Source organism: Somniosus microcephalus, chromosome 23, assembly GCF_052327205.1.
Source record: "Somniosus microcephalus isolate GS21.2 chromosome 23, FLI_Smic_1.0, whole genome shotgun sequence".
Taxonomy (NCBI): Eukaryota; Metazoa; Chordata; class Chondrichthyes; order Squaliformes; family Somniosidae; genus Somniosus; species Somniosus microcephalus.
Window position 1 is genome coordinate 565,666 of NC_141009.1, and position 16,277 is coordinate 581,942.

The 16,277-nt window shown below is 51.7% G+C and overlaps 1 protein-coding gene across 6 annotated transcripts in view; it reads right to left on the bottom strand.

Annotated features, from left to right (window-relative positions):
* Window positions 1-16,277, bottom strand: part of vav2 (vav guanine nucleotide exchange factor 2) — a 271,817-nt gene that overhangs the window by 42,851 nt on the left and 212,689 nt on the right. For 4 of the 6 annotated variants that reach the window (XM_085965171.1, XM_085965168.1, XM_085965170.1 and 1 more), the window contains 3 exons: window positions 15,523-15,646; window positions 14,443-14,529; window positions 12,102-12,256 (listed from right to left, as the gene is read on the bottom strand). In XM_085965171.1, the coding sequence (XP_085821297.1) occupies window positions 12,102-12,256; window positions 14,443-14,529; window positions 15,523-15,646 (366 nt within the window). The remainder of the gene's footprint in view (window positions 1-12,101; window positions 12,257-14,442; window positions 14,530-15,522; window positions 15,647-16,277) is intronic. The other 2 variants (XM_085965172.1, XM_085965169.1) reach the window with 1 other exon arrangement.

Here is a 16,277-nt window from a genome sequence, read left to right on the forward strand (position 1 = left end):
GACATGAGGAAGGCACTGTGTCGATTCACGGGAAGGTTACCAGGGACATGGGGAAGGCACTGCGTCGATTCACGGGGCGGTTACCAGGGACATGGGGAAGGCACTGCGTCGATTCACGGGAGGTTACCAGGGACATGGGGAAGGCACTGTGTCGATTCACGGGAGGTTACCAGGGACATGGGGAAGGCACTGTGTCGATTCATGGGGCGGTTACCAGGGACATGGGGAAGGCACTGCGTCGATTTACGGGAGGTTACCAGGGACATGGGGAAGGCACTGTGTCGATTCATGGGGCGGTTACCAGGGACATGGGGAAGGCACTGTGTCGATTCACAGGGCGGTTACCAGGGACACGGGGAAGGCACTGTGTCGATTCACAGGGAGGTTACCAGGGACATGGGGAAGGCACTGTGTCGATTCACGGGGCGGTTACCAGGGACACGGGGAAGGCACTGTGTCGATTACCAGGGAGGTTACCAGGGACATGGGAAAGGCACTGTGTCGATTCACAGGGAGGTTACCAGGGACATGGGGAAGGCACTGTGTCGATTCACGGGAAGGTTACCAGGGACATGGGGAAGGCACTGTGTCGATTCACGGGGAGGTTACCAGGGACATGGGGAAGGCACTGTGTCGATTCACGGGGCGGTTACCAGGGACATGGGGAAGGCACTGCGTCGATTCACGGGGAGGTTACCAGGGACATGGGGAAGGCACTGCGTCGATTCACGGGGAGGTTACCAGGGACATGGGGAAGGCATTGTGTTGATTCACGGGGCGGTTACCAGGGACATGGGGAAGGCACTGTGTCGATTCACGGGGCGGTTACCAGGGACATGGGGAAGGCACTGTGTCAATTCACAGGGAGCTGACCAGGGACATGGGGAAGGCACTGTGTCGATTCACAGGGAGCTGACCAGGGACATGGGGAAGGCACTGCGTCGATTCACGGGGCGGTTACCAGGGACATGGGGAAGGCACTGCGTCGATTCACGGGGCGGTTACCAGGGACATGGGGAAGGCACTGTGTCGATTACCAGGGAGGTTACCAGGGACATGGGAAAGGCACTGTGTCGATTCACAGGGAGGTTACCAGGGACATGGGGACGGCACTGTGTCGATTCACGGGGCGGTTACCAGAGACATGGGGAAGGCACTGTGTCGATTCACGGGGAGGTTACCAGGGACATGGGGAAGGCACTGTGTCGATTCACAGGGAGGTTACCAGGGACATGGGGAAGGCACTGTCGATTCACGGGGCGGTTACCAGGGACATGGGGAAGGCACTGTGTTGATTCACGGGGCGGTTACCAGGGACATGGGGAAGGCACTGTGTCGATTCACAGGGAGGGTTACCAGGGACATGGGGAAGGCACTGTGTCGATTCACGGGGAGGTTACCAGGGACATGGGGAAGGCACTGTGTCGATTCACAGGGAGGGTTACCAGGGACATGGGGAAGGCACTGTGTCGATTCACAGGGAGGGTTACCAGGGACATGGGGAAGGCACTGCGTCGATTCACGGGAAGGTTACCAGGGACATGGGGAAGGCACTGCGTCGATTCACGGGGCGGTTACCAGGGACATGGGTAAGGCACTGTGTCGATTCACGGGGCGGTTACCAGGGACATGGGGAAGGCACTGCGTCGATTCACGGGAAGGTTACCAGGGACATGGGGAAGGCACTGTGTCGATTCATGGGGCGGTTACCAGGGACATGGGGAAGGCACTGCGTCGATTCACGGGGCGGTTACCAGGGACATGGGGAAGGCAGTGTGTCGATTCACGGGGCGGTTACCAGGGACATGGGGAAGGCACTGTGTCGATTCACGGGAAGGTTACCAGGGACATGGGGAAGGCACTGTGTCGATTCACAGGGAGCTGACCAGGGACATGGGGAAGGCACTGCGTCGATTCACAGGGAGGTTACCAGGGACATGGGGAAGGCACTGTGTTGATTCACAGGGAGCTGACCAGGGACATGGGGAAGGCACTGTGTTGATTCACAGGGAGGTTACCAGGGACATGGGGAAGGCACTGCGTCGATTCACGGGGCGGTTACCAGGGACATGGGGAAGGCACTGTGTCGATTACCAGGGAGGGTTACCAGGGACATGGGGAAGGCACTGCGTCGATTCACGCGGAGGTTACCAGGGACATGGGGAAGGCACTGTGTCGATTCACGGGGAGGTTATCAGGGACATGGGGAAGGCACTGCGTTGATTCACGGGGCGGTTACCAGGGACATGGGGAAGGCACTGTGTCGATTCACAGGGAGGTTTACCAGGGACATGGGGAAGGCACTGTGTTGATTCACGGGGCGGTTACCAGGGACATGGGGAAGGCACTGTGTCGATTCACGGGGCGGTTACCAGGGACATGGGGAAGGCACTGTGTCGATTCACGGGGCGGTTACCAGGGACATGGGGAAGGCACTGTGTCGATTCACGGGGCGGTTACCAGGGACATGGGGAAGGCACTGTGTCGATTCACGGGGAGGTTACCAGGGACATGGGGAAGGCACTGTGTCGATTCACGGGGAGGTTACCAGGGACATGGGGAAGGCACTGTGTCGATTCACGGGGAGGTTACCAGGGACATGGGGAAGGCACTGTGTCGATTCACAGGGAGGTTTACCAGGGACATGGGGAAGGCACTGTGTCGATTCACGGGGAGGTTACCAGGGACATGGGGAAGGCACTGTGTCGATTCACAGGGAGGGTTACCAGGGACATGGGGAAGGCACTGTGTCGATTCACGGGAAGGTTACCAGGGACATGGGGAAGGCACTGTGTCGATTCACGGGGCGGTTACCAGGGACATGGGGAAGGCACTGTGTCGATTCACAGGGCGGTTACCAGGGACATGGGGAAGGCACTGTGTCGATTCACGGGGAGGTTACCAGGGACATGGGGAAGGCACTGTGTCGATTCACGGGGCGGTTACCAGGGACATGGGGAAGGCACTGTGTCGATTCACGGGGAGGTTACCAGGGACATGGGGAAGGCACTGTGTCGATTCACAGGGAGGTTACCAGGGACATGGGGAAGGCACTGTGTAGATTCACAGGGAGGTTTACCAGGGACATGGGGAAGGCACTGTGTCGATTCACGGGGAGGTTACCAGGGACATGGGGAAGGCACTGTGTCGATTCACAGGGAGGGTTACCAGGGACATGGGGAAGGCACTGTGTCGATTCACGGGAGGTTACCAGGGACATGGGGAAGGCACTGTGTCGATTCACGGGAGGTTACCAGGGACATGGGGAAGGCACTGTGTCGATTCACGGGGAGGTTACCAGGGACATGGGGAAGGCACTGTGTCGATTCACAGGGAGGTTTACCAGGGACATGGGGAAGGCACTGTGTCGATTCACGGGGAGGTTACCAGGGACATGGGGAAGGCACTGTGTCGATTCACAGGGAGGGTTACCAGGGACATGGGGAAGGCACTGCGTCGATTCACGGGAGGTTACCAGGGACATGGGGAAGGCACTGTGTCGATTCACGGGGAGGTTACCAGGGACATGGGGAAGGCACTGTGTCGATTCACGGGGCGGTTACCAGGGACATGGGGAAGGCACTGTGTCGATTCACAGGGAGGTTTACCAGGGACATGGGGAAGGCACTGTGTCGATTCACGGGGAGGTTACCAGGGACATGGGGAAGGCACTGTGTCGATTCACAGGGAGGGTTACCAGGGACATGGGGAAGGCACTGTGTCGATTCACGGGAAGGTTACCAGGGACATGGGGAAGGCACTGTGTCGATTCACGGGGCGGTTACCAGGGACATGGGGAAGGCACTGTGTCGATTCACGGGGCGGTTACCAGGGACATGGGGAAGGCACTGCGTCGATTCACGGGAGGTTACCAGGGACATGGGGAAGGCACTGTGTCGATTCACGGGGCGGTTACCAGAGACATGGGGAAGGCACTGTGTCGATTCACGGGGCGGTTACCAGGGACATGGGGAAGGCACTGTGTTGATTCACGGGGCGGTTACCAGGGACATGGGGAAGGCACTGTGTCGATTCACAGGGAGGGTTACCAGGGACATGGGGAAGGCACTGTGTCGATTCACGGGGAGGTTACCAGGGACATGGGGAAGGCACTGTGTCGATTCACAGGGAGGGTTACCAGGGACATGGGGAAGGCACTGTGTCGATTCACGGGGAGGTTACCAGGGACATGGGGAAGGCACTGTGTCGATTCACAGGGAGCTGACCAGGGACATGGGGAAGGCACTGCGTCGATTCACGGGGCGGTTACCAGAGACATGGGGAAGGCACTGTGTCGATTCACGGGGCGGTTACCAGGGACATGGGGAAGGCACTGTGTTGATTCACGGGGCGGTTACCAGGGACATGGGGAAGGCACTGTGTCGATTCACAGGGAGGGTTACCAGGGACATGGGGAAGGCACTGTGTCGATTCACGGGGAGGTTACCAGGGACATGGGGAAGGCACTGTGTCGATTCACAGGGAGGGTTACCAGGGACATGGGGAAGGCACTGCGTCGATTCACGGGAAGGTTACCAGGGACATGGGGAAGGCACTGCGTCGATTCACGGGGCGGTTACCAGGGACATGGGTAAGGCACTGTGTCGATTCACGGGGCGGTTACCAGGGACATGGGGAAGGCACTGCGTCGATTCACGGGAAGGTTACCAGGGACATGGGGAAGGCACTGTGTCGATTCATGGGGCGGTTACCAGGGACATGGGGAAGGCACTGCGTCGATTCACGGGGCGGTTACCAGGGACATGGGGAAGGCAGTGTGTCGATTCACGGGGCGGTTACCAGGGACATGGGGAAGGCACTGTGTCGATTCACGGGAAGGTTACCAGGGACATGGGGAAGGCACTGTGTCGATTCACAGGGAGCTGACCAGGGACATGGGGAAGGCACTGCGTCGATTCACAGGGAGGTTACCAGGGACATGGGGAAGGCACTGCGTCGATTCACGGGGCGGTTACCAGGGACATGGGGAAGGCACTGTGCCGATTCACGGGGAGGTTACCAGGGACATGGGGAAGGCACTGTGTTGATTACCAGGGACATGGGAAAGGCACTGTGTCGATTCACAGGGAGGTTACCAGGGACATGGGGAAGGCACTGTGTCGATTCATGGGGAGGTTATCAGGGACATGGGGAAGGCACTGTGTCGATTACCAGGGACATGGGAAAGGCACTGTGTCGATTCACAGGGAGGTTACCAGGGACATGGGGAAGGCACTGTGTCGATTACCAGGGACATGGGGAAGGCACTGTGTCGATTCACGGGGAGGTTATCAGGGATGAGGGGGCCATAGTTATTAACAGCGACTTGAGAAGTTAGGACATTTTTCTCGAAAGCCGAGAAGGTTTCAGTCAACAGGATAAGTGGTTCTGATGGGATAAATAGTGAGAGATTATTTCCACTGATTAATAAGATGGTAATGAACAGGGCACAGATTTAGGACAATTAAATCACAAACAAAATTAACGCAGAAAAAGATATTACTCTACAAAAACAGTGGTTAGAATGTGGAAATCACTACCATATACGTTTCTTCTTTCACAAACTATTGTTCAAGCTGACAACATATATTCTATGAACAGGAGAGTGGGATTAGACTGGGTGGGATATTGAAAGGTGTGGGGAGTGAGGGGAGAGTGGGATTAGACTGGGTGGGATATTAAAGGGTGTGGGGAGTGAGGGGGAGAGTGGGATTAGACTGGGTGGGATATTAAAGGGTACGGGGAGTGAGGGAGAGAGTGGGATTAGACTGGGTGTGATATTAAAGGGTACGGGGAGTGAGGGGGAGAGTGGGATTAGACTGGGTGGGATATTAAAGGGTGTGGGGCGTGAGGGGGAGAATGGGATTAGACTGGGTGGGATATTAAAGGGTGCGGGGAGTGAGGGGGAGAGTGGGATTAGACTGGGTGTGATATTAAAGGGTACGGGGAGTGAGGGGGAGAGTGGGATTAGACTGGGTGAGATATTAAAGGGTACGGGGAGTGAGGGGGAGAGTGGGATTAGACTGGGTGGGATATCAAAGGGTACGGGGAGTGAGGGGGAGAGTGGGATTAGACTGGGTGGGATATTAAAGGGTGTGGGGAGTGAGCGGGAGAGTGGGATTAGACTGGGTGGGATATTAAAGGGTACGGGGAGTGAGGGGGAGTGTGGGATTAGACTGGGTGGGATATTAAATGGTGTGGGGAGTGAGGGGGAGAGTGGGATTAGACTGGGTGGGATATTAAAGGGTGTGGGGAGTGAGGGGGAGAGTGGGATTAGACTGGGTGGGATATTAAAGGGTGTGGGGAGTGAGGGGGAGAGTGGGATTAGACTGGGTGGGATAGTAAAGGGTACGGGGAGCGAGGGGGAGAATGGGATTAGACTGGGTGGGATATTAAAGGGTACGGGGAGTGTGCAGGAGAGTGGGATTAGACTGGGTGGGATATTAAAGGGTACGGGGAGCGAGGGGGAGAGTGGGATTAGACTGGGTGGGATATTAAAGGGTACGGAGAGCGAAGGGGGAGAGTGCGATTCATCTGGGTGGGATATTGAAGGGTGTGGGGAGTGAGGGGGAGAGTGGGATTAGACTGGGTGGGATATTAAAGGGTACGGGGAATGAGGGGGAGAGTGGGATTAGACTGGGTGGCAGCTCAACATTCCTGGTTACAGGATTTTCAGACAGGATAGAGAGGGAGGTAAAAATGGATGGGGGGGATCGAGGTATTGATTGAAGAAACTATTACAGCTGTGAGGAGAGATGATATGTTGGAAGGATCATCAAACGAGGCCATACAGGTCGAATTGAAAAACAAGAAAGGGGTGATCACACTGTTGGGAGTGTGCAACAGACCCCCAAACAGTGAGAGGGAGATAGAAGAACAAATATGTAGACAAATTTCTGAGAAGTGCCAAAAACTATAGGGCTGTAATAGTAGGGGATTTCAACTACCCCAATATTAACTGGGATAAAATTAGTGTGAAGGGTATAGAAGGTGCGGAATTCCTAAAATGCATCCAGGAGTACTTTTTTAGCCAGTATGTAGCAAGCCCAACAAGGGAGGGGGCGGTTCTGGAGTTTTTATTTTATTCATTGATGGGATGTGGGCGTCGCTGGCTAGGCCTGCATTTCGTGCCCATCCCTAATTGCCCTTGAGAAGATGGTGATGAGCCGCCTTCTTGAACCGCTGCAGTCCATATGGTGTAGGTACACCCACAATGCTGTTAGGAAGGGAGTTCCAGGATTTTGGCCCAGCGACAGTGAAGGAACGGCGATACAGGTCCAAGTCAGGATGGTGTGTGGCTTGGAGGGGAACTTGTAGGTGGTGATGTTCCCATGCGTCTGCTGCCCTTGTCCGTCTAAGTGGTAGAGGTCGTGGGTTTGGAAGGTGCTGTTGAAGGAGCTTTGGCGAGTTGCTGCAGTGCATCTTGTAGATGGTACACACTGCAGCCACGGTACGCCGGTGGTGGAGGGAGTGAATGTTGAAGGTGGTGGATGGAGGGCCAATCCAGCGGGCTGCTTTATCCTGAATGGTGTCGAGCTTCTTGAGTGTTGTTGGAGCTGCACTCATCCAGGCAAGTGGAGAGTATTCCATCACACTCCTGACTTGTGCCTTGTAGATGGTGGAAAGGCTTTGGGGAGTCAGGAGGTGAGACACTCGCCGCAGAATTCCCAGCCTCTGGCCTGCTCTTGTAGCCACAGTATTTATATGGCTGGTCCAGTTCAGTTTCTGATCAATGGTAACCCCCAGGATGTTGATAGTGGGGGATTCAGCGATGGTAATGCCATTGAATGTCAAGGGGAGATGGTTAAGAGTCTCGCTTGTTGGAGATGGTCATTGCCTGGCACTTGTGTGGTGCGAATGTTACTTGCCACTTGTCAGCCCAAGTCTGAATGTTGTCCAGGTCTTGCTGCATATGGACACGGACTGCGTCAGTATCTGGCGAGTCTGGAATGGTGCTGAACAGTGTGCAATCATCAGCGAACATCCCCACTTCTGACCTTATGATGGAGGGAAGGTCATTGATGAAACAGCTGAAGATGGTTGGGCCTAGGACACTGCCCTGAGGAACTCCTGCAGTGATGTCATGTGATTGAGATGAATGACCTCCAACAACCACAGCCAACTTCCTTTGTGCTAGGTATGATTCCAACCAATGGAGAGTTTTCCCCTTGATTCCCATTGACTTCAGTTTTGCTGGGGCTCCTTGATGCCACACTCGATCAAATGCTGCCTTGATGTCAAGGGCAGTCACTCTCACCTCACCTCTTGAGTTCAGCTCTTTTGTCCATGTTTGGACCAAGGCTGTAATGAGGTCAGGAGCCGAGTGGCCCTGGCGGAACCCAAACTGGGCGCCAGTTAGCAGGTTATTGCTGAGTAAGTGCCGCTTGATAGCACTGTCGACGACACCTTCCATCACTTTGCTGATGATTGAGAGTAGACTGATGGGACGGTAATTGGCCAGGTTGGATTTGTCCTGCTTTTTGAAGACAGGACATACTTGGGCAATTTTCCACATTGCCGGGTAGATGCCAGTGTTGTAGCTGTACTGGAACAGCTTGGCTAGGGGCGCAGCTAGTTCTGGAGCACAAGTCTTCAGTACTATTGCCGGAATGTTGTCAGGGCCCATAGCCTTTGCAGTATCCAGTGTCTTCAGCCGTTTCTTGACATCACGTGGAGTGAATTGAATGGGCTGAAGACTGGCATCTGTGATGCTGGGGACCTCAGGAGGCGGCCAAGATGGATCATCCACTCGGCACTTCTGGCTGAAGATAGTTGCAAATGCTTCAGCCTTGTCTTTTGCACTCACGTGCTGAGCTCCACCATCATTGAGGATGGGGATATTTTTGGAGCCTCCTCCTCCTGTTAACTGTTTAATTGTCCACCACCACTCACGACTGGATGTGGCAGGACTGCAGAGCTTTGATTTGATCCGATGGTTGTGAGATCGCTTAGCTCTGTCTATCGCATGTTGCTTCTGTTGTTTGGCATGCAAGTAGTCCTGTGTTGTAGCCTCACCAGGTTGACACCTCATTTTTCGGTGTGCCTGGTGCTGTTCCCGGCATGCTCTTTAGTTTTAGGGAGTGAAGCTGGGCAGGTAGAAGGCGTATCAGTGGGGGAGCATTTTGGTGCTAGTGACCATAATTCTGTTAGATTTAAGGCAGTTATGGAAAAGGACAAGGATAGACCAGGAATAAAAATTCTAAATTTGGGAAAAGCAAATTTTGCTAAGCTCAGAGGGGATTTAGCCACAGTGGACTGGAAACAGCTACTTGAAGGTAAATCAGTGTCAGAGCAGTGGGAGGCATTCAAGGAGGAGATCCAGAGGGTTCAGACCAAATATGTGCCCTTAAAGAAAAAAGGTGGGACAAACAAATCTATAGCCCCCTGGATATCTAGGGACATACAGGATAGGATAAAGAAAAAAAGGGAGGCTAAATACTCCAGAATCTCTAGAGGAGTACAGAAAGTGCAGGGGTGCAATTAGAAAGGATATTAGGAAAGCAAAGAGAGAGCATGAAAAATTCTTGGTATGTAAAATCAAGGAAAATCCAAAGATGTTTTATTATAAATATATTAAGAGTAAGAGGATACCTGAAGAAGGGGTAGGGCCTATTGGAGACCATGAGGGTAATCTGTGTGAGGAGGCGGGAGACGTCAGTAGGGTTCTTAATAAATACTTTGCGTCTATTTTCACAAAGGAGAGGGGCGAAGCAGACATTGATATCAGGGGGGAGGAGTGTGAAATATTAGATGAAATAAACATAGTGAGAGAGGAAGTATTAAGGGGTTTAGCAGCTTTAAAAGTGGATAAATCCCCAGGCCCAGATGAAATGTATCCCAGGCTGTTAAGCGAATCAAAAGAGGAAATAGCAGAGGCCCTGACCATCATTTTTCAATCCTCTCTGGCTTCAGGTGTGGTGCTGGAGGACTGCTAATGTGGTACCCTTGTTTAAAAAGGGAGAAATGGATAGACCGAATAATTACAGGCCAGTCAGCCTAACCTCGGTGGTGGGAAAATTATTGGAAAGAATTCTGAAGGACAGGATAAATCTTCATTTAGAAAGACACGGATTAATCAAGGATAGTCAGCACGGATTTATTAAGGGAAGGTTGTGTTTGACAAACTTGATTGAATTTTTTGAGGAGGTAACAAGGAGGGTAGATGAGGGTAGTGCATTTGATGTAGTGTATATGGACTTTAGCAAGGCTTTTGATAAGGTTCCACATGGCAGACTGGTCACAAAGTTAAAAGCCCATGGGACCCAGGGCAAAGTGTCAAGTTGGATTCAAAACTGGCTCGGAGACAGGAAGCAGAGGGTAATGGTTGATGGGTGTTTTTGTGACTGGAAGGCTGTTTCCAGTGGGGTTCCGCAGGGCTCAGTACTAGGTCCCTTGCTTTTTGTGGTATATATCAACGATCTAGACTTGAATATTGGGGGTATGATTAAGAACTTTGCAAATGATACTAAAATCGGCTGTGTGGTTGATACTGAAGAAGGAAGCTGTAGACTGCAGGAAGATATCAATAAATTGGTCAGGTGGGCAGAACAGTGGCAAATGGAATTCAATCTGGATAAGTGTGAGGTAATGCATTTGGGGAGGGCGAACAAGGAAAGGGAATACACATGAAATGGTAGGACACTGAGTAGTGTACAGGAACAAAGGGACCTTGGAGTGCATGTCCACAGATCCCTGAAGGTAGCAGGCCAGGTAGAGAAGGTGGTTAAGAAGGCACACGGAATGCTTGCCTTTATTAGCCGTGGCATAGAATATAAGAGCGGGGGGGGGGGGGGTTATGCTTCAACTGTATAAAACACTAATTAGGCCTCAGCTAGAGTACTGCGTGCAGCTCTGGTCACCACGTTACAGGGAGGATGTGATTGCACTAGAGAGGGTACAGAGGAGATTTACAAGGATGTTGCTGGGAGTAGAGAATCTTCGCTCTGAGGAAAGACTGGATAGGCTGGGGCTGTTTTCCTTGGAACAGAGGAGGCTGAGGGGAGACCTTATTGAGGTGTTAAAATTATGAGGGGCGTAGATAAAGTGGATAAAAAGGACCTATTTCCCTTAGCAGAGGGGTCAAAAACCAGGGGGCACAGATTTAAAGTAATTGGTGGAAGGTTTAGAGGGGATTTGAGGGGAAATGTCTTCACCCAGAGGGTTGTGGGGGTCTGGAACTCACTGCCTGAAAGGGTGGTAGAGGCAGGAACCCTAACCACATTTAAAAAGTACTTGGATGTGCACTTGGGATGCTGTAACCTGCAGGGCTACAGACCAAGAGCTGGGAAGTGGGATTAGGCTGGATAGCTCTTTGTTGGCCGGCACGGACACGATGGGCCGAAATGGCCTCCTTCCGTGCTGCAACTTTCTAAGAATCTATGATTAAATGGTATGGGGAGTGAGCAGGAGAGCGGGATTAGACTGGGTGGGATATTAAAGGGTGCGGGGAGTGAGCAGGTGAGCGGGATTAGACTGGGTGGGATATTAAAGGGTACGGGGAGTGAGGGGGAGAGTGGGATTAGACTGGGTGGGATATTGAAGGGTACGGGGAGTGAGGGGGAGAGTAGGATTAGACTGGGTGGGATATTAAAGGGTGTGGGGAGTGAGGGGGGAGAGTGGGATTAGACTGGGTGGGATATTAAAGGGTACGGTGAGTGAGGGGGGGAGAGTGGGATTAGACTGGGTGGGATATTAAAGGGTACGGGGAGTGAGGGGGAGAGTGGGATTAGACTGGGTGGGATATTAAAGGGTACGGGGAGTGAGCAGGAGAGTGGGATTCGTCTGGGTGGGATATTGAAGGGTACGGGGAGTGAGGGGGAGAGTGGGATCAGACTAGGTGGGATATTAAAGGGTACGGGGAGTGAGCAGGAGAGTGGGATTAGAGTGGGTGGAATATTGAAGGGTACGGCGAGTGAGCAGGAGAGTGGGATTAGAGTGGGTGGAATATTGAAGGGTACGGCGAGTGAGGGGGAGAATGGAATTCGACTGGGTGGAATATTAAGGGGTACAGGGAGTGAGGGGGGAGAGTGGGATTAGACTGGGTAAAGGGCCTGTTTCTGGCCTGGAACATTTTCCAATTCCTGTTCCGCTCTGACACTCACCTTCCCGTTTGCTTCACCTTTCCACCAGCCCTGGTCGCCCCCGATCTTGCTGTAGATCTTCACAGTGTCTCCTTCTCGCAGTGAGAGCTCACGCATGTCGCGGGCTGCGAAGTTATATCGTGCTGTTGCCATGCCAATGGGTCGGGGGTTAAACACTGCACGGACACACAAACTAAAGTTTACCAAAGGTGAACAAAAAATTCAGCAGGAAACAATCCAGGCCTATGCCCCACGGTGGGGTCTTCAGACTGCTATTGATGCAAAGCCCCTGCTGTTCCTGGCAACAACGGCCAAATGGTTCCGCTAAAGTTCACCATGGAACAGAATACTTACAGAGCTGGTGTTTGGGCCTAACAAAACGTAAGAACATAAGAAACAGGAGCAGGAATCGGCCATTTGGCCCCTCGAGCCTGCTCCGCCATTCAATAAGATCATGGCTGATCTTCTACGTCATCTCCACTTTCCTGCATGATCCCCATATCCCTCGATTCACTTAGTATCCAAAAATCTATCGCTCTCTGTCTTGAATATACTCAACGACTGAGCCTCCACAGCCTCTGGGGTAGAGAATTCCAAAGATTCACCACCCTCTGAGTGAAGAAATTTCACCTCATCTCAGTCCTAAATGGCCGACCCCTTATCCTGAGACTATGCCCCCTAGTTCTAGACTCTCCAGCCAGGGGGAAACATCCTCCCTGCATCTACCCTGTCAAGCCCTGTAAGAATTTTGTATGTTTCAATGAGATCACCTCATTCTTCTAAACTCTAGAGACTATAGGCCTAGTCTATTCAATCTGTCCTCACAGGACAATTCCCCCCATCCCAGGAACCAGTCTGGTGAACCTTCATTGCACTCCCTCTATGGCAAGTATATCCTTCCTTAGGTAAGGAGACCAAAACTGTACACAATACTCCAGGTGTGGTCTCACCAGGGCCCTATATAATTACAGTAAGATGTCTTTACTCTTATACTCAAATCCTCTTGTAATAAAGGCCAACATACCATTTGCTTTCCTAATTACTTGCTGTACCTGCATGTTAACTTTCAGTGATTTGTGTACAAGAACACCCAGGTTCCTCTGAACACCAATATTTCCCAGTCTCTCACCATTTAAAAAATACTCTGCTTTTCTATTTTTCCTACCAAAGTGGATAACTTCACATTTCTCCACATTATATTCCATTGCCATGTTCTTGCCCACTCACTTAGCCTGTCTATATAGAAACATAGAAGATAGGAGCAGGAGTAGGCCATTTGGCCCCTCGAGCCTGCTCTGCCATTCAATGCGATCATGGCTGATAATCCAAATTCAGTACCCTGCCCCTGCTATCCCCCCATATCCCTTGGTCCCTTTAGCCTTGGAATTTCTTCACCCAGAGAGTGGTGAACCTGTGGAATTCTCTACCACAGAAGGCAGTAGAGGCCAATTCATTAAATATATTCAAGAAGGAGTTAGATATATTTTTTAAGGCTAAAGAGATCAAGGGATATGGGGAGAAAGCAGGGACAGGGTACTGAGTTTGGATGATCAGCCATGATCGCATTGAATGGCGGAACAGGCTCGAGGGGCCGAATGGCCGACTCCTGCTCCTATCTTCGATGTTTCTATGTTTTCTGCCCCTTGCTGTTTCTTAGCTCCACCCAAACTGATTCTACTTCTTGATTTTTGGAGCTAAGATCCTTTCTCTCTGTCTTTATCCCATCCTTTATCAAAGCTACCCCTCCTCCTTTTCCATTTCGCCTATCTCTTCTAAAAGTTAAGTATCCTGGAATATTTAGTTCCCAACCTTGGCCACTTTGCAACCACGTCTCCGTAATGGCTATTCGATCAAACCCGTTAATTTCTATCTGCGCTATTAATTCATCTAGCAGTGAGTCACAGTTAGCAAAATGCATCGCCTGCTAGATTAACTTGCTCTTTAAAACTCGTTTTGAGAAGTGCGTCACTCGCTGTATCACACTCTGCTTGTACTTACAACAGTGATTATACTTCAAACAGTATTTCATTGGCTGTGAAGCGCTTTGAGACGTCCTGAGGTTGTGAAGCTCTTTCTTTACTTTGCCAAACAGCAGAAATATTCACAGTGCAGTTACAGTGGGGTCTGAGAGCAGTGACTGGCTTTACCTCCCACATGTGAACTAAGTTCTCTCTCAACCTGACACTCTGGGTTTTGGTTTAGTGCAGAGGGAATGTTCCTCCCAGACCTGGTCACCAGGTTTGAGGTTTTAAGTTTCTGGCTTTGCCTCTGTGGCTGATACTGCGATGCTGGGACTTGGGCCAGTCTGAGGGGCTTTGCAGCAAGTCAGAGAAGGAGGAGAAGGTAGTAAAGGGAGCTGTACCTGACCAGAAAGGAGCAGAGTTCTGAGACGCAACACTGAAGCCCTGAGGATTAAGAAAAGCAAAGTTGTAGGAAGAGGAGGAGGAGGCTGCAGGAGGTTAGAAAGAGAGGAACAGTCAGTGCATGAACACGAAATACAGGAGAATCATTCAGAGCAGCATTAAAACAAAGGAGAAGGCAACCATTTTCAGAAAATGAAGCCTCTTTCAATGAAATAGAGGCAGCCAGATTTGAGTAAAATGGCTGCCACATCTGCTACAGAGCAGTCACCGAACTTCAGCAATCTTATGGCCTCACCGTGAAGGGGCACAGAGGCTGCTCCAGTCTCACCGTGAAGAGAGACAGAGAGTATTGGAGCCGTACTAGCACTGAGCGAGGATATTGAATTGTATCCATCCCCAAGAGCAGCATTGGTCCTACACCAGCTGACAATGGGGCATAAAACTGGCACAACAGGTTGGCAAACTTGGCAGCAACCCATCAGGCCAGATTTCCACCCATTTGGCACCAAATCCAATTTTCAGAATCACCCACCTCTCAGTCAGTTGTTGCCCTGTAAAATGCCCCTCCAGGGTGTGCTGTTTATGGAAACATGCCCAACAGTGGCAGCATTCTGAGACTATTCCGAAAACTGTTGTTTCCATTGAGTCGGTGAGAAGTCTTTGAGCCAAGGGCTTCTTGCATGGCCATTTTCTGGTACAGCCAAGAGATTGGGACAATGGGCTTCCCAACGGGAATTCCCCGTTTACTCGTGGTTTAAAGGAAGAGCGGATGATGGGCAGCTCAGGCTACACCTGAGCAAGACAGTGCCCACTTACCCCCCTACCCATATTTACAGGCATTGGGGCACCTGCAGGGCAATAACCAGACGGAATGGGCGAGACAGGCGGCCATCCAGGCATCTGCTGAAAGGGCACCGACAGCTAGAATTCCCCACAGCATTAGCACTTCTCCCCTATTTCACCCCACATACCACCTATCCACCTGCTCCTCTTACCCCTCGCGTTATTTACCTCCCCACCCACCGATTCAATGTAACTGACCGATGGATTAACTGGCTCACTAGTGGCGACCTGGTTACCTGGAGTCCGTGAGTTCGAACGCTGGACTGTCCTCTCTCGCTGTTTGTACGGAAAGCGTAATGCTGTATCCAGCTGCTTGAAGCTCTCTTTCAGTGAGTGTGTCTGGTAATATTCTACCAGCTCCTACAATTAAAGAAATTACACCCATCATCACTCAATAACCTGACTCCACATGGGCAAGTTAACAGAAACCCTCGCCCCTCAGTCCCTGGCTCACACTTCCTCGGTTTCTTAAACTTATGTCCACGCTCTCGGAACAGACTCGGGTAGTGAGTGGCTCCTGTTCATTACTGCACTTTTCCCTACCCCATGAGATGGCATTTGGTATCATCGGCCACACATGCCTCGGTAACTGAACACTAGGTGAGAACCAGAGAACCTCACTCAAATCACCCCTCCCAGATCACAGGGCAATGAGTGAGGAATCAGAGCACTGACTCTGAATGTCTCCTGGTCTAATTAATGGCTCCTCCAATGGGATCCCAGAACTCTACTTCTGAACAAGCAGATCCTCCAATGGGATCCCAGCTCTCTGTCCATGGGAGTGCGACATATACATCAGATTTTAAGACCAACACTATCTGGGACAGAGTACAGATATAAAAAAACAAAAATACAGCTCCCTCATGAGATAACTCCCCCGCCCGGTGTGGGTCTGAGCCACGAACAGCAAGAAGCTCTCAGGTTCCAGCCCTGATCCATGATGATGGTCTAAGCGATGACAGTAGCAAGAACCCTACACTGTCCTCCACTC